Genomic DNA, 16873 nt, shown 5'->3' with positions numbered 1-16873 from the left:
CCTATATAATCTATCGTTTCTTTGATGTTTACAGTAATGTGTTATATAACTGGAACATTCCCGGATTGTGTAGGTCAAAACAGGTCAAGCACTTTGATACATTTGTACCAACACCCAAAAATATAATAGGTAATGAAAAACTAGGCTGCTTGTGATTCAGTAAGATACTTGTCATGGTAATATCATTTCTTTTTGTCCTAGATTAAAGATATACCTTTAAGTTAATGTATTATTAGGGATAACGATACGACTTTGAGTGTGTGAAATGAATGAAGAAAATACACGTTTTGTCACAAAAAGATGAAGGACAAACACAGGAGATGCATCGCTGATATTGATCTCAGAGCCTACGTCATCAAAGGACGTTGTCCAACTACACTGTAAACAATCCTAGCCAATATCCACTGCTTTTGTTTGCATGAAACTTGTGAAGTATTTACACAGGTTTCCCATTAAACGAGGTCACATGTTAGGTCTCACACTGGTTAATAACCCCTTCAACTAGGATAAGGTGACAAAGGGAGACAATCATTAAAAAAGAACAATTTCCTTCTTCAAATGCATCATACCAGTTAATACAATTTTTTTTATATTTAAGCGGTGAACTTGTGCTTTACTTGTTGAACTCACCCATATTTCGAGATAAACTATATTGCTAAGTATTAGGAATTATCTACATTTTCAAACAGAATCATAAAAAATCCAATGTGCTATATATTAACAAAGATTTTGAATAAAATTATCGTAAATTTTGTCTGCCCAGGTGGACAATTTGTCATAAATTCTGAAATAACTGTTTATTTGCTGTTGATATATACACATGTGGATACAAAATTTGAAGGCAGATTATTTTAGGACGCTACCCACAAACAACAGCCTCCACGTGTTAAATCATAACTAGACATTACAAATAAGGAAATACATTTTTACTAATTGATTATGTCGGTGCATGACTCAGGACAAGGTAAACATTTTGTCTACGCCATACGTAAACTCCGTCCATTTCGGAATCATCGGTGGTACTAGATCTCCCAAAAATGTAAACTCATGTCTAAATGTGTTCCGATACATTTGTAGAATACAGCAAAAGGGAAAAAAAGCCCTGTGTACAACTACAAACTCATATTATTTTGCTGCAAAAGCAAATCTATTCTTCAACTAGTATTTCACATAAATCGGTTAACCTTTGGTTTTAACCAACTAACTTTTGACGTGAAATAATCACTAAGAATATGAAGAAAGTATTTTTTTTTTAGTAAGTTAGAAAGGCGATATAGAAAAGCAGACATAGTAAACATCGTTACTGCTCAATTTAGCCATTTTATCAATTCAGGGCTTACATTGTACCATAGGTAATACACGTTGGAAGAATGAAAGTCCATGTCTAAATGGTTTTGAACGTAATCATCTCTAAGCCAATACATATTTAAAACTGAAGTTAACTTGTTGCGGTCAATGGAAGACAGATGTTTAACTTTCCTCAATAATACTTAATTGATTTAGTATGAAATGAATCGTTTTGATGGCTCATCTCTTTGATGGTATCTGCATCATTCGCTCTGTAATAGAAACCTTCCTGTAACTTGTCCTATGGCCATGTTACCCGTTTCGCTGATCATTTGACATGTCCTGCTGATCACGTGACTCGTCCTGCTAACCACGTGACTCGTTCTGCTGATCTCATGCTTCGTCTTACTGATCAGGTGACTTGTCCTACTGATGTCCATTTGTGTATCACATGGTATATTCCTCTGTTACTGACAATTACTGAAACTATAACGGGAAACATTACTCATTTATTTATTTTGCGAGGAAGGTGATCACGCGAATTGAACTAGACGATTTCTTATATTGTCAATTAAACACAATATTTTAAAGCACAAACACAGAATTGAAAATTTGAGGAAATCATTGAGCTGCTTTTTGATCTTTTGAAGTCAGCCCATCTCCGATTAATGACACTCGAGCGTTCAGACCAATTACAAGTCGACGCATTCCGGGTTATTGTTTACATCAGACATATTGTATGGGGTAAATACCTTTTCATTAGCTGTTATTACCGCCATCACTAAACGTAAGCAAATCCCTCGTGGCGCCGTCTTCAAGTAGGACCTACGACCAGTGTCAAGATAATATGTCATGGCGAGGAAGCAGTTACCAGCAGGAACATACTCGTCAGAGCAGACACAGACAGCAGACATTGATACTAAGGTTCCTTGTTAAATCGTATTCTCTATTTTCCAAAACATAGAAATAAAAAACACAATACAAATAAATAAAACAATCATTTTTCCGGTAAATTAAAACTAAATGGTTACTTGAAAGTGTCTTTTGTTTATCATCACTTACTATTAAACCATATGATCTCGTTTTAATGAAGTTACAGTACATAGGTCGACTGTACTCGTGTGTCCGTTTACACTAAAACAATTATTACTGGAGAACTCAGCTTAACGACGCATGAAGCCAAACAAAGCAAACCTTTCACTGGACCAGGAAGCAATTTCGTCTAGTTAGGACTCGGTAACGATGACTAGGTATAAAGAATGAAAGTGAAACTGTATCGATAGATGCAAAATTAACGTCTTATGAAATTGACATGATACATGGAAGTCCACAGAACTCTGTTATACTGAAAGTTTAATGAATATTATATAAGCTACGTATACCTTTCAATTTAAGATAAATTGTTTACAAGCAAAGAGTGTTTGTTTAACATTGTAGATACAGCAGATGTGTTCCTCTTACATAGGAAATAATTTCTCAGTTGTGGTTTTTAACTTCATTAAAAACATACGTTTTTTTTCATCAACAGAAAACTGTTTACAAAATCACCGTTCTGCAGTATTTTTATCAGCATTACATTCACATAACTCTGTGCTTAATAACAAGCGTGTATATCATCACCTGTGTTTAATAGCAAGCATGTATATTATCACCTGTGTTTAATAACAAGCATGTTTATTATCACCTGTGTTTAATAACAACCATGTATATTATCACATGTGTTTAATAACAAGCATGTATATTTTCACCTGTGTTTAATAACAAGCATGTACATTATCACCTGTGTTTAAAAACAAGCACGGACATGTATATTATCACCTGTGTTTTATAACAAGCGTGTATATTTTCAGCTGTGTTTAATAACAAGCATGTATATCCTCACCTGTGTTTAATAACAAGCGTGTATATTATCACCTGTGTTTAATAACAAGCATGTATATTATCACCTGTGTTTGATAACAAGCGTGTAAATCATCACCTGTGTTTTATAACAAGCGCGTAAATCATCACCTGTGTTTAAAAACAAGCATGTAACTTATCACCTGTATTTAATAACAAGCATGTAAATCATCACCTGTGTTTAATAACAAGCATGTATATTATCACCTGTGTTTAATAACAAGCATGTATAGTATCACCTGTGTTTTATAACAAGCTTGTAAATCATCACCTGTGTGTAATAACAAGCGTGTAAATCATCACCTGTGTTTTATAACAAACATGCATATAATCGCCTGTGTTTAATAACAAGCGTGTAAATCATCACCTGTGTTTTATAACAAACATGCATATAATCGCCTGTGTTTAATAACAAGCGTGTAAATCATCACCTGTGTTTTATAACAAGCGTTTAAATCATCACCTGTGTTTAATAACAAGCGTGTAAATCATCACCTGTGTTTAATAACAGGCATGTATATCATCACCTGTGTTTAATAACAAGCATGTATAGTATCACCTGTGTTTTATAACAAGCTTGTAAATCATCACCTGTGTTTAATAACAAGCGTGTAAATCATCACCTGTGTTTTATAACAAGCGTGTAAATCATCACCTGTGTTTAATAACAAGCGTGAAAATTATCACCTGTGTTTAATAACAAGCGTGTAAATCATCACCTGTGTTTAATAACAAGCGTGTAAATCATCACTTGTGTTTAATAACAAGCGGGTAAATCATCACCTGTGTTTAATAACAAGCGTGTAAATCATCACCTGTGTTTAATAACAAGCGTGTAAATCATCACCTGTGTTTAATAACAAGCGTGTAAATCATCACCTGTGTTTAATAACAAGCGTGTAAATCATCACCTGTGTTTAATAACAAGCGTGTAAATCATCACCTGTGTTTAATAACAAGCGTGTAAATCATCACCTGTGTTTAATAACAAGCGTGTAAATCATCACCTGTGTTTAATAACAAGCGTGTAAATCATCACCTGTGTTTAATAACAAGCGTGTAAATCATCACCTGTGTTTAATAACAAGCGTGTAAATCATCACCTGTGTTTAATAACAAGCGTGTAAATCATCACCTGTGTTTAATAACAAGCGTGTAAATCATCACCTGTGTTTAATAACAAGCGTGTAAATCATCACCTGTGTTTAATAACAAGCGTGTAAATCATCACCTGTGTTTAATAACAAGCGTGTAAATCATCACCTGTGTTTAATAACAAGCGTGTAAATCATCACCTGTGTTTAATAACAAGCGTGTAAATCATCACCTGTGTTTAATAACAAGCGTGTAAATCATCACCTGTGTTTAATAACAAGCGTGTAAATCATCACCTGTGTTTAATAACAAGCGTGTAAATCATCACCTGTGTTTAATAACAAGCGTGTAAATCATCACCTGTGTTTAATAACAAGCGTGTAAATCATCACCTGTGTTTAATAACAAGCGTGTAAATCATCACCTGTGTTTAATAACAAGCGTGTAAATCATCACCTGTGTTTAATAACAAGCGTGTAAATCATCACCTGTGTTTAATAACAAGCGTGTAAATCATCACCTGTGTTTAATAACAAGCGTGTAAATCATCACCTGTGTTTAATAACAAGCGTGTAAATCATCACCTGTGTTTAATAACAAGCGTGTAAATCATCACCTGTGTTTAATAACAAGCGTGTAAATCATCACCTGTGTTTAATAACAAGCGTGTAAATCATCACCTGTGTTTAATAACAAGCGTGTAAATCATCACCTGTGTTTAATAACAAGCGTGTAAATCATCACCTGTGTTTAATAACAAGCGTGTAAATCATCACCTGTGTTTAATAACAAGCGTGTAAATCATCACCTGTGTTTAATAACAAGCGTGTAAATCATCACCTGTGTTTAATAACAAGCGTGTAAATCATCACCTGTGTTTAATAACAAGCGTGTAAATCATCACCTGTGTTTAATAACAAGCGTGTAAATCATCACCTGTGTTTAATAACAAGCGTGTAAATCATCACCTGTGTTTAATAACAAGCGTGTAAATCATCACCTGTGTTTAATAACAAGCGTGTAAATCATCACCTGTGTTTAATAACAAGCGTGTAAATCATCACCTGTGTTTAATAACAAGCGTGTAAATCATCACCTGTGTTTAATAACAAGCGTGTAAATCATCACCTGTGTTTAATAACAAGCGTGTAAATCATCACCTGTGTTTAATAACAAGCGTGTAAATCATCACCTGTGTTTAATAACAAGCGTGTAAATCATCACCTGTGTTTAATAACAAGCGTGTAAATCATCACCTGTGTTTAATAACAAGCGTGTAAATCATCACCTGTGTTTAATAACAAGCGTGTAAATCATCACCTGTGTTTAATAACAAGCGTGTAAATCATCACCTGTGTTTAATAACAAGCGTGTAAATCATCACCTGTGTTTAATAACAAGCGTGTAAATCATCACCTGTGTTTAATAACAAGCGTGTAAATCATCACCTGTGTTTAATAACAAGCATGTATATTATCACCTGTGTTTAATAACAAGCGTGTAAATCATCACCTGTGTTTAATAACAAGCGTGTAAATCATCACCTGTGTTTAATAACAAGCGTGTAAATCATCACCTGTGTTTAATAACAAGCGTGTAAATCATCACCTGTGTTTAATAACAAGCGTGTAAATCATCACCTGTGTTTAATAACAAGCGTGTAAATCATCACCTGTGTTTAATAACAAGCGTGTAAATCATCACCTGTGTTTAATAACAAGCGTGTAAATCATCACCTGTGTTTAATAACAAGCGTGTAAATCATCACCTGTGTTTAATAACAAGCGTGTAAATCATCACCTGTGTTTAATAACAAGCGTGTAAATCATCACCTGTGTTTAATAACAAGCGTGTAAATCATCACCTGTGTTTAATAACAAGCGTGTATATCATCACCTGTGTTTAATAACAAGCATGTATATTATCACCTGTGTTTAATAACAAGCGTGTAAATCATCACCTGTGTTTAATAACAAGCATGTATATTATCACCTGTGTTTAATAACAAGCGTGTAAATCATCACCTGTGTTTAATAACAAGCATGTATATTATCACCTGTGTTTAATAACAAGCGTGTAAATCATCACCTGTGTTTAATAACAAGCATGTATATTATCACCTGTGTTTTATAACAAGCGTGTAAATCATCACCTGTGTTTAATTACAAGCATGTATATTATCACCTGTGTTTAATAACAAGCGTGTTAATCATCACCTGTGTTTAATAACAAGCATGTATATTATCACCTGTGTTTAATAACAAGCATGTATATTATCACCTGTGTTTAATAACAAGCGTGTGTACTAGCATTTGTCTGCATTGAATGTTATCACACATTTGTAACATGTGTACATTGTTTGTTCTAACGCATGGTAAATATCATCTGAATGCTTTTCCTGATATCAGAATGATGATTTACATATAACGATGATTATATGTTATGACTATACTGCATGCGTATACCAATTGTGCTTGCTACCTGTATTTTGTATCCCCAGTCCGTCTGTTAATCGCGTCACTACCCCCGTTACCTTTCCCCGTCGCCCCTATTACATCCCTGAAGGCTAATGTGTTTAAAATATTAATGTTCTATTTATGAATCAATAGTTGTTGTATCCTTGGTCTGTCTAAAGGGAGGAGTTCCTGTACACCATGACAGAATACGCTATATACATGTAACACAGGGGATGTAGGTCTGTCTAAAGGGAGGTCTTCCTGTACACCATGACAGAATACGCTATATACATGTAACACAGGGGATGTAGGTCTGTCTAAAGGGAGGACTTCCTGCACACCATGACAGAATACGCTATATAACACAGGGGATGTAGGTCTGTCTAAAGGGAGGTGTTCCTGTACACCATGACAGAATACGCTATATAACACAGGGGATGTAGGTCTGTCTAAAGGGAGGAGTTCCTGTACACCATGACAGAATACGCTATATAACACAGGGGATGTAGGTCTGTCTAAAGGGAGGAGTTCCTGTACACCATGACAGAATACGCTATATAACACAGGGGATGTAGGTCTGTCTAAAGGGAGGAGTTCCTGTACACCATGACAGAATACGCTATATAACACAGGGGATGTAGGTCTGTCTAAAGGGAGGAGTTCCTGTACACCATGACAGAATACGCTATATAACACAGGGGATGTAGGTCTGTCTAAAGGGAGGAGTTCCTGTACACCATGACAGAATACGCTATATAACACAGGGGATGTAGGTCTGTCTAAAGGGAGGAGTTCCTGTACACCATGACAGAATACGCTATATAACACAGGGGATGTAGGTCTGTCTAAAGGGAGGAGTTCCTGTACACCATGACAGAATACGCTATATAACACAGGGGATGTAGGTCTGTCTAAAGGGAGGAGTTCCTGTACACCATGACAGAATACGCTATATAACACAGGGGATGTAGGTCTGTCTAAAGGGAGGAGTTCCTGTACACCATGACAGAATACGCTATATAACACAGGGGATGTAGGTCTGTCTAAAGGGAGGAGTTCCTGTACACCATGACAGAATACGCTATATAACACAGGGGATGTAGGTCTGTCTAAAGGGAGGAGTTCCTGTACACCATGACAGAATACGCTATATAACACAGGGGATGTAGGTCTGTCTAAAGGGAGGAGTTCCTGTACACCATGACAGAATACGCTATATAACACAGGGGATGTAGGTCTGTCTAAAGGGAGGACTTCCTGTACACCATGACAGAATACGCTATATAACACAGGGGATGTAGGTCTGTCTAAAGGGAGGACTTCCTGTACACCATGACAGAATACGCTATATAACACAGGGGATGTAGGTCTGTCTAAAGGGAGGACTTCCTGTACACCATGACAGAATACGCTATATAACACAGGGGATGTAGGTCTGTCTAAAGGGAGGACTTCCTGTACACCATGACAGAATACGCTATATAACACAGGGGATGTAGGTCTGTCTAAAGGGAGGACTTCCTGTACACCATGACAGAATACGCTATATAACACAGGGGATGTAGGTCTGTCTAAAGGGAGGACTTCCTGTACACCATGACAGAATACGCTATATAACACAGGGGATGTAGGTCTGTCTAAAGGGAGGACTTCCTGTACACCATGACAGAATACGCTATATAACACAGGGGATGTAGGTCTGTCTAAAGGGAGGACTTCCTGTACACCATGACAGAATACGCTATATAACACAGGGGATGTAGGTCTGTCTAAAGGGAGGACTTCCTGTACACCATGACAGAATACGCTATATAACACAGGGGATGTAGGTCTGTCTAAAGGGAGGACTTCCTGTACACCATGACAGAATACGCTATATAACACAGGGGATGTAGGTCTGTCTAAAGGGAGGACTTCCTGTACACCATGACAGAATACGCTATATAACACAGGGGATGTAGGTCTGTCTAAAGGGAGGACTTCCTGTACACCATGACAGAATACGCTATATAACACAGGGGATGTAGGTCTGTCTAAAGGGAGGACTTCCTGTACACCATGACAGAATACGCTATATAACACAGGGGATGTAGGTCTGTCTAAAGGGAGGACTTCCTGTACACCATGACAGAATACGCTATATAACACAGGGGATGTAGGTCTGTCTAAAGGGAGGACTTCCTGTACACCATGACAGAATACGCTATATAACACAGGGGATGTAGGTCTGTCTAAAGGGAGGACTTCCTGTACACCATGACAGAATACGCTATATAACACAGGGGATGTAGGTCTGTCTAAAGGGAGGACTTCCTGTACACCATGACAGAATACGCTATATAACACAGGGGATGTAGGTCTGTCTAAAGGGAGGACTTCCTGTACACCATGACAGAATACGCTATATAACACAGGGGATGTAGGTCTGTCTAAAGGGAGGACTTCCTGTACACCATGACAGAATACGCTATATAACACAGGGGATGTAGGTCTGTCTAAAGGGAGGACTTCCTGTACACCATGACAGAATACGCTATATAACACAGGGGATGTAGGTCTGTCTAAAGGGAGGACTTCCTGTACACCATGACAGAATACGCTATATAACACAGGGGATGTAGGTCTGTCTAAAGGGAGGACTTCCTGTACACCATGACAGAATACGCTATATAACACAGGGGATGTAGGTCTGTCTAAAGGGAGGACTTCCTGTACACCATGACAGAATACGCTATATAACACAGGGGATGTAGGTCTGTCTAAAGGGAGGACTTCCTGTACACCATGACAGAATACGCTATATAACACAGGGGATGTAGGTCTGTCTAAAGGGAGGACTTCCTGTACACCATGACAGAATACGCTATATAACACAGGGGATGTAGGTCTGTCTAAAGGGAGGACTTCCTGTACACCATGACAGAATACGCTATATAACACAGGGGATGTAGGTCTGTCTAAAGGGAGGACTTCCTGTACACCATGACAGAATACGCTATATAACACAGGGGATGTAGGTCTGTCTAAAGGGAGGACTTCCTGTACACCATGACAGAATACGCTATATAACACAGGGGATGTAGGTCTGTCTAAAGGGAGGACTTCCTGTACACCATGACAGAATACGCTATATAACACAGGGGATGTAGGTCTGTCTAAAGGGAGGACTTCCTGTACACCATGACAGAATACGCTATATAACACAGGGGATGTAGGTCTGTCTAAAGGGAGGACTTCCTGTACACCATGACAGAATACGCTATATAACACAGGGGATGTAGGTCTGTCTAAAGGGAGGACTTCCTGTACACCATGACAGAATACGCTATATAACACAGGGGATGTAGGTCTGTCTAAAGGGAGGACTTCCTGTACACCATGACAGAATACGCTATATAACACAGGGGATGTAGGTCTGTCTAAAGGGAGGACTTCCTGTACACCATGACAGAATACGCTATATAACACAGGGGATGTAGGTCTGTCTAAAGGGAGGACTTCCTGTACACCATGACAGAATACGCTATATAACACAGGGGATGTAGGTCTGTCTAAAGGGAGGACTTCCTGTACACCATGACAGAATACGCTATATAACACAGGGGATGTAGGTCTGTCTAAAGGGAGGACTTCCTGTACACCATGACAGAATACGCTATATAACACAGGGGATGTAGGTCTGTCTAAAGGGAGGACTTCCTGTACACCATGACAGAATACGCTATATAACACAGGGGATGTAGGTCTGTCTAAAGGGAGGACTTCCTGTACACCATGACAGAATACACTATATAACACAGGGGATGTAGGTCTGTCTAAAGGGAGGACTTCCTGTACACCATGACAGAATACACTATATAACACAGGGGATGTAGGTCTGTCTAAAGGGAGGACTTCCTGTACACCATGACAGAATACGCTATATAACACAGGGGATGTAGGTCTGTCTAAAGGGAGGACTTCCTGTACACCATGACAGAATACACTATATAACACAGGGGATGTAGGTCTGTCTAAAGGGAGGACTTCCTGTACACCATGACAGAATACACTATATAACACAGGGGATGTAGGTCTGTCTAAAGGGAGGACTTCCTGTACACCATGACAGAATACGCTATATAACACAGGGGATGTAGGTCTGTCTAAAGGGAGGACTTCCTGTACACCATGACAGAATACGCTATATAACGCAGGAATGTAAAATGCTTTGTGGTTATACTTCCTGATAGCACAGGGGCTATATATAACAAAACATCGGTTTTACATGTCAACGACAAAGGTAAAACAAAAGGACAGGTGAGAAAGCTCGGTATTTACAACTTAGTTAACTTATGTAGTCAGCATCCGTGCATGTATCAGCCGTTACTGATAACCATACTTATAAATACCTCTCGGATCGAACCCACGTGGTCCACCAGATCGCTCTCTGCAGCCTGTTACACATATATACTGTTTACGCTCAAATCAAACAGAAGCTCACAGAGAAAACTATCTGTATTTCACAGTGTTTTTTCCTAATATACACGCGAGCTTTTTTCACTAACTTCAAAGGCTATAGTAGAGCTGTTTACTATATATGTGATATAAAACCAATTATCGATAGTTTTTGTCACGTGACTTTTCCTGTTTTCCGTACGCACAGAAGCGATCGAAGCTTCAATAGCAGAAAGCGGACGGTATGTGACGGAAAGGAGACTTTTAGCAGTTAGGCTTGTCAGTAGAATAGGCCTTGTCATAATGGTGATACGACCTCGTGGACAGAGGGAAACTTTATTGGAACCTATCTAACTGCCGAAGCGTGGCATATTTATTGCATTGCTCTCTATTAAGCCTAGTGTTTATCTACAAAGGCCACTAACGTAACTATGAAGGATTAACAGCTATCGTGTTTGTGTGCTTGGCCATTGTGTTGAACAAAATACGAGGTTATATTATCAGAATGAACGATACGGCGTCCTCCCGATTTCTTTCGCCTGATTCAGCGGTAAACACCCATCACACACGTACAAGATCATTTAAGAGTCGTTCCCGGACTCGCGACGTTGATGACCCGGACTGCTGTGATCGTCCGCGGAGGAACAGCATGCCTTCCCGCGCGCGACATCAAGTACTTTCGTCCTCCTTTAATGACTTGTTTGACAATACCGAAAACGAACAACCACAGAGTTTGAGAAGGGTCAGGTCTTTCAAAACTACCTCCAGGGGAGTAGTCAATCGTGGCGACAGTTACAAAAAGAAATCTTCAAAAGAGTCTCTAGCGTCAGGAGGTACGGTTCGTGATGATACCTCAGAACTCCAAATTCTCGACAATCATAGCAATAGTCCGACACCAAAGATTTCCACGTCGACATGTAGTGATGACATACCAAAATATTATCAAGTGGTGGTCCTAGGGTCAGACGGGGTCGGTAAGACATCCCTGACGGACCAGTTCATGACGTCAGAGTATATAGGGCCCACGGACACCGGAAGTAGTAAGTAACATTTTGTTATGTTTTGGTTGTACATGTATAGAAACATGTTGTGTTCAAAATCAGCATTGCATTAATCAGATGAAAGCAAGATGCTTGAAATATAGATCAATGCATACTCTTTTGAGAATAATACTGCTTATCTTCATAATGAATGAAATTGATATTTATTTCTCGTTATTAATGCATATCTAGTTAATTCATCTATTTCAACATGGTCCATCAATGTACGTACATATCACAGTGCTACATTGTACATATGGCTCTTGTTAGTGTGGCTTGTTGATAACAGAATAATGCATAAATACATTTTAAAAGTTTGCAATTCAATGTATAATCCATACAATTTGTTGTGTAACTCAAACGAATGTGTAAATATACTATTACTTTATGCAACACAATTCCATTCAGACGTATGTCATGATTCGCTTCAGCGCATTATGGAGAACCTGTTTGATCGCAACTGTATTGCATACCATCAAAACTGCTATAAATTACATTCCGCTTCTTATATTCAAGTTCGAAACAGAAAAAAAAAAGTTTTATTTTATCGGGTTTTACTTTGGAAAAAAACTGATTCAGTGACAAACGTCAATTTTACGGGAATATCCGTCATAATTTCTATTTGACCTCATGTCAAAATGGGCCCCCAATGACAGTTTGACGGATAGACCCTAACGGTGTTGGGTATTAGCGTTAAGCTATTGGCGTGTAACAATATTTTGGCTGAAAGGTTTATCTAAGGCCTAAGCCAATGATACGTCCATTTCTATATAGAAATTGAACTAAACCAAGATAAAAATAAATAAACAAATTTCAAATCGTCTCCAGGCTGTGTCTAAAAGCAATAGAAGCAAGATGCATTCCATATAAAATTAAGTGTATGCTTCAAAAGATAACATATTGTTTTCAATTTATAATAATATAAAACAGTTATTTCTTAGAAGATAGAGAATTGCACATTGCACGCACCTGCAATGCATGCGTCATATTTTTATTGTCGGCTTGTGTAATTTGAGTTCAGTTTGATTCGATAGTTCCCATTGAATGGTTAGCAGCAATGCAATACGGACACTTTACATCTTGGTTGTTTCGTGTTAAGCAGATATTACCTACAGAAATCAAATGTCCACTCAGTTGCTTGCTCGCTGAACGAATGCCGTGGAATGCTGATAATATAAACACGAACTTGCTATCTATCATTACACCTCGTGGTAAAATCCCACGTGATCCGATTCTTTGAGATAAGTCAATCGGGTTTGTCTGCCCCGTTCATTCCCACGTACAAGAGCCATGTGGTAGCTCGTTTGCCGTAAATACGGTTAGCAGTGCAAGATAACTATATTATAAAATTGACATTGAACAAAGCATGTACACTTCTTAGCTGTATTGAACAGTGAGGGTTAACATACGGTACATCTATGTGAGATTAAAATAAATCACGGCCACAAATATTGAAAGACAGTCTTAAAAAGCAAAACTTTTTTGATCAATGTGTTTTCCATTTACGTGAAATAAATGACCTATCAAAGTTCTTGGTCCTCCAAACTATAGACCGTAGCTCGGTTCTGGATGTTAGCGTGTCATGTTCACAGGTGTTACTCTTAGTAAATGTAACTTCTGTATCAGATAAGAAGATAGACTATAGAAATACAAACTTAAAGCAGGTTGTTTTTATGTCTTCAATTTCAAAATTACGTATATGTATAAGAGAAGGTTATGACTACTATAGAGAGGATACTTACTATATAGAACTATTGACAGACAGAATACAAAAAGGCATTGACTTGACCAGTCCCCAAGGTTGGCCGTAACCTTGTGTTGGCTTGACCAGTCCCCAAGGTTGGCCGTAGCCTTGTGCTGCCTTGACCAGTCCCCAAGGTTGGCCGTAGCCTTGTGCTGCCTTGACCAGTCCCCAGGATTGGCCGTAACCTTGTGTTGCCTTGACCAGTCCTGAAGGCTGGCCGTAACCTTAAAGCTTGTGGCAAAGCATGATGCGGGCACGGTTTCCCTAAATATATTTTTAAGACCAATTTATCAGTTATAGCTTAAACATTATAGCTGTACATTTTTCATATGTTTCTGAAAACTTTAGCAATGGATTGTTTTGTTTATGGTGCAGTAAACTGTTGGATTTGTATGGCTTCTTGCGGCGACCTACTTCATTACTGATCTAGCATGGTATAAAGTTATATTGAAAATATCAATCGTGTATCGACTGCATGATTTTCACTACCTGTAATAACCTCAATCCCACGATCATTCAACATTTTATGCACGTATGCAGTTTCGTCTTGATTTCGAAATCCAAATGAGCTAAAAGCAACTTTCGTTATATTCAAATGGAATGGAAATGATTTGTTACGTCAACATATTGTTTCCTGTGGAATCAAAATGGGTAATAATACACACCTTACATATTTAACTGCAAACTGAGTAAAGGATAAAAATAGGATTTGAAATGAGTTTCAATTTCAAAGGAAATGGATGACACTAGTGCAGGTGACTTTACTGATGCTCTGTCGAGTCGGAGAGAAACGTTCTGAACGATTTTCGGAAATGCCATGTTAACTTACTATTAATTCTATTGTTTCTTCTTTACATTTCCAACGATCAATGCGAGTATTATCGAAAATCGTGTCTCTTAAACCATAACTTTTAATGTCGACATCTTGATTTTCTTGTTATGTCTATCGTCTTCATTGCGACCTCACAATTCTTTGACATCATGTATGTCGTCATAAACCGTAATTTAACGTTATACACATAGATGCATGACGTGTGTATCCGTGCATAACGCATGTGATTCAACTTGATATTACATTTTTTGCGGTTATCTGCAATGCAGTGTTAAGCTGCCAGATTAAAACACCTCGGCACAAAATCGTGTTAGATTTTGTATTTCATTAATATACACGAATTAAATTTTTGCACATTAATTTGAGTCGTGTGTATTTATAGAAACCCGCAGCTCAGACCATTCCGTAATAATTCTGCTGGGTATGCAATTTAATTTTGTGATATAGTGTCGCCGCATGTTGCGAACGTGGCTGTTAATACAAATCAGTTCATTTCAGAAATGAAATTGAGCATTTTGTCACCGAAAATTGATTGAAATCAAACACATATTGCACAGCTTCTCCAATTTAGAAACCTGCATGATTACATCGAATAGTGATATTAAAAAGTAAGAAAAGAAATGAAACGTGTCACGACCTAGCGAGTAATATTGTTTTACAAAAAAAGAACAAGTGTGGTTTAACCAACAAATGTCAGTGTGCAAATCGAAACAGCGGACTAGTTCAGTGAAGCCGTTCCACGCTCCATCTGTACCTGGATATGCAGTCTTTGTAAGGTGGACGACCGGTTATGGAGATCGGTGTACCTGTCAATATTCTATTGATTACTGTGTATATATTACCAGCCTCCAGGAACCATTATATCTTTAACAGCCTATTGTATGCAGTAGATCTACTTGTTGTGTACAACCAAATAGGCTGTTCAAAGCGTTCGACTTCTCCTTACTCTCACAGAATTCGCCCAATTATGCCGATTGGAAAAATATATTTAGCAAAATTTGCACATTGTTTAGCCGATAGTCAATGCTATTGAGTACAGAATGTTTTTTATTACTTCAGAAATGTGAATCTTTATTGCTTCCCAGGGATCCGATTTTACTGATGCGACTTTGTTCATGGCGGGGTAATGTTATATCTCATTACGCGTGGTTTGTTAACAATGTACAGGGGTAATATACCACAGGCAGCGAACGATTACCGCGCAGGGATAAGCAAATAAAACGGTAAATTTGCATTCTTTTATGCATACGTGTATTTAAAGTGTTTACATTAAACGGGATGTCTAACATGATATGTTTTTTCCCCGTTATTTGTTTTAAATCCCGATTGTAACTTCAAATGTATTTATTTCGTTTCTGTAACTAAAACTAACTCCAATTATGTAGGTCTTATTTGAAGTGAACTCCAATGGAATATAATACAATAACAATTGACTCCAAACGATATGTAGATTAAATACAAATGTTGAAAAATTGGAAAATTAAAACAATATATTTGGAAATGAGTAAATATAAATCCTCTGAAAATTATTGTACATCTTCAGGCCAACTATTAGCATGTGCTTTTGGTGTGCTTGAAACAGGCTATGTTGGTATACTGATGCAGATTTTTGGGTGCTACCTCACTGAAATAATATGCCAAAGGCACCCAATGCAGTATTCCACCCGGTCACATTGTACTGTCCACGGGTAAACCAGTTGTTGTCATTACCCTTAATGCTGCACGTTACGCTGGAAATAACAGCTACCATTTTTCAGACATAGGTATGTCCATGCCTGGGGACATAACACATTGTTTACTACACTTGAACGAACACCAAGACCAAACCTGAGGTATTGTAAAGGAAAGTGCTAGGAAACAAATAGGTTGCTAGGAAGCAGAGAGATAATATCAAGATACAAAATGATGTAATAGACGCAGGATATCACTTTTAGTTTCCTCACTGTCCACTTAGCAAACGACTTGGGAGAAAACAGCCGATTCTATTTGGGGTCCTACATTATTCTCCTTTTACGAAATGCAGCAGTAGGATGACATTGAATACATATTAACCCAACATTACTGGCACCCGTTTACATACCAA

The 16873-nt window shown here is 38.0% G+C and overlaps 1 protein-coding gene across 1 annotated transcript in view; it reads left to right on the top strand.

Moving 5' to 3' along the window:
* The first annotated feature begins 11227 nt into the window (after window positions 1–11227).
* The window catches only part of LOC110459870 (GTP-binding protein GEM-like), a 29928-nt gene continuing 24282 nt past the window's right edge, over window positions 11228–16873 (top strand). Inside the window, exon 1 of the mRNA XM_021512335.1 lies at window positions 11228–12214. Within this exon, the coding sequence (XP_021368010.1) occupies window positions 11680–12214 (535 nt within the window). The 5' untranslated portion in view covers window positions 11228–11679. The remainder of the gene's footprint in view (window positions 12215–16873) is intronic.

The sequence above is a fragment of the Mizuhopecten yessoensis genome, unplaced genomic scaffold (genome assembly GCF_002113885.1).
Source record: "Mizuhopecten yessoensis strain PY_sf001 unplaced genomic scaffold, ASM211388v2 scaffold10247, whole genome shotgun sequence".
Taxonomy (NCBI): Eukaryota; Metazoa; Mollusca; class Bivalvia; order Pectinida; family Pectinidae; genus Mizuhopecten; species Mizuhopecten yessoensis.
Note: the sequence above shows the minus strand (reverse complement) of the source record. Positions and strands in the feature narration are given on the sequence as shown.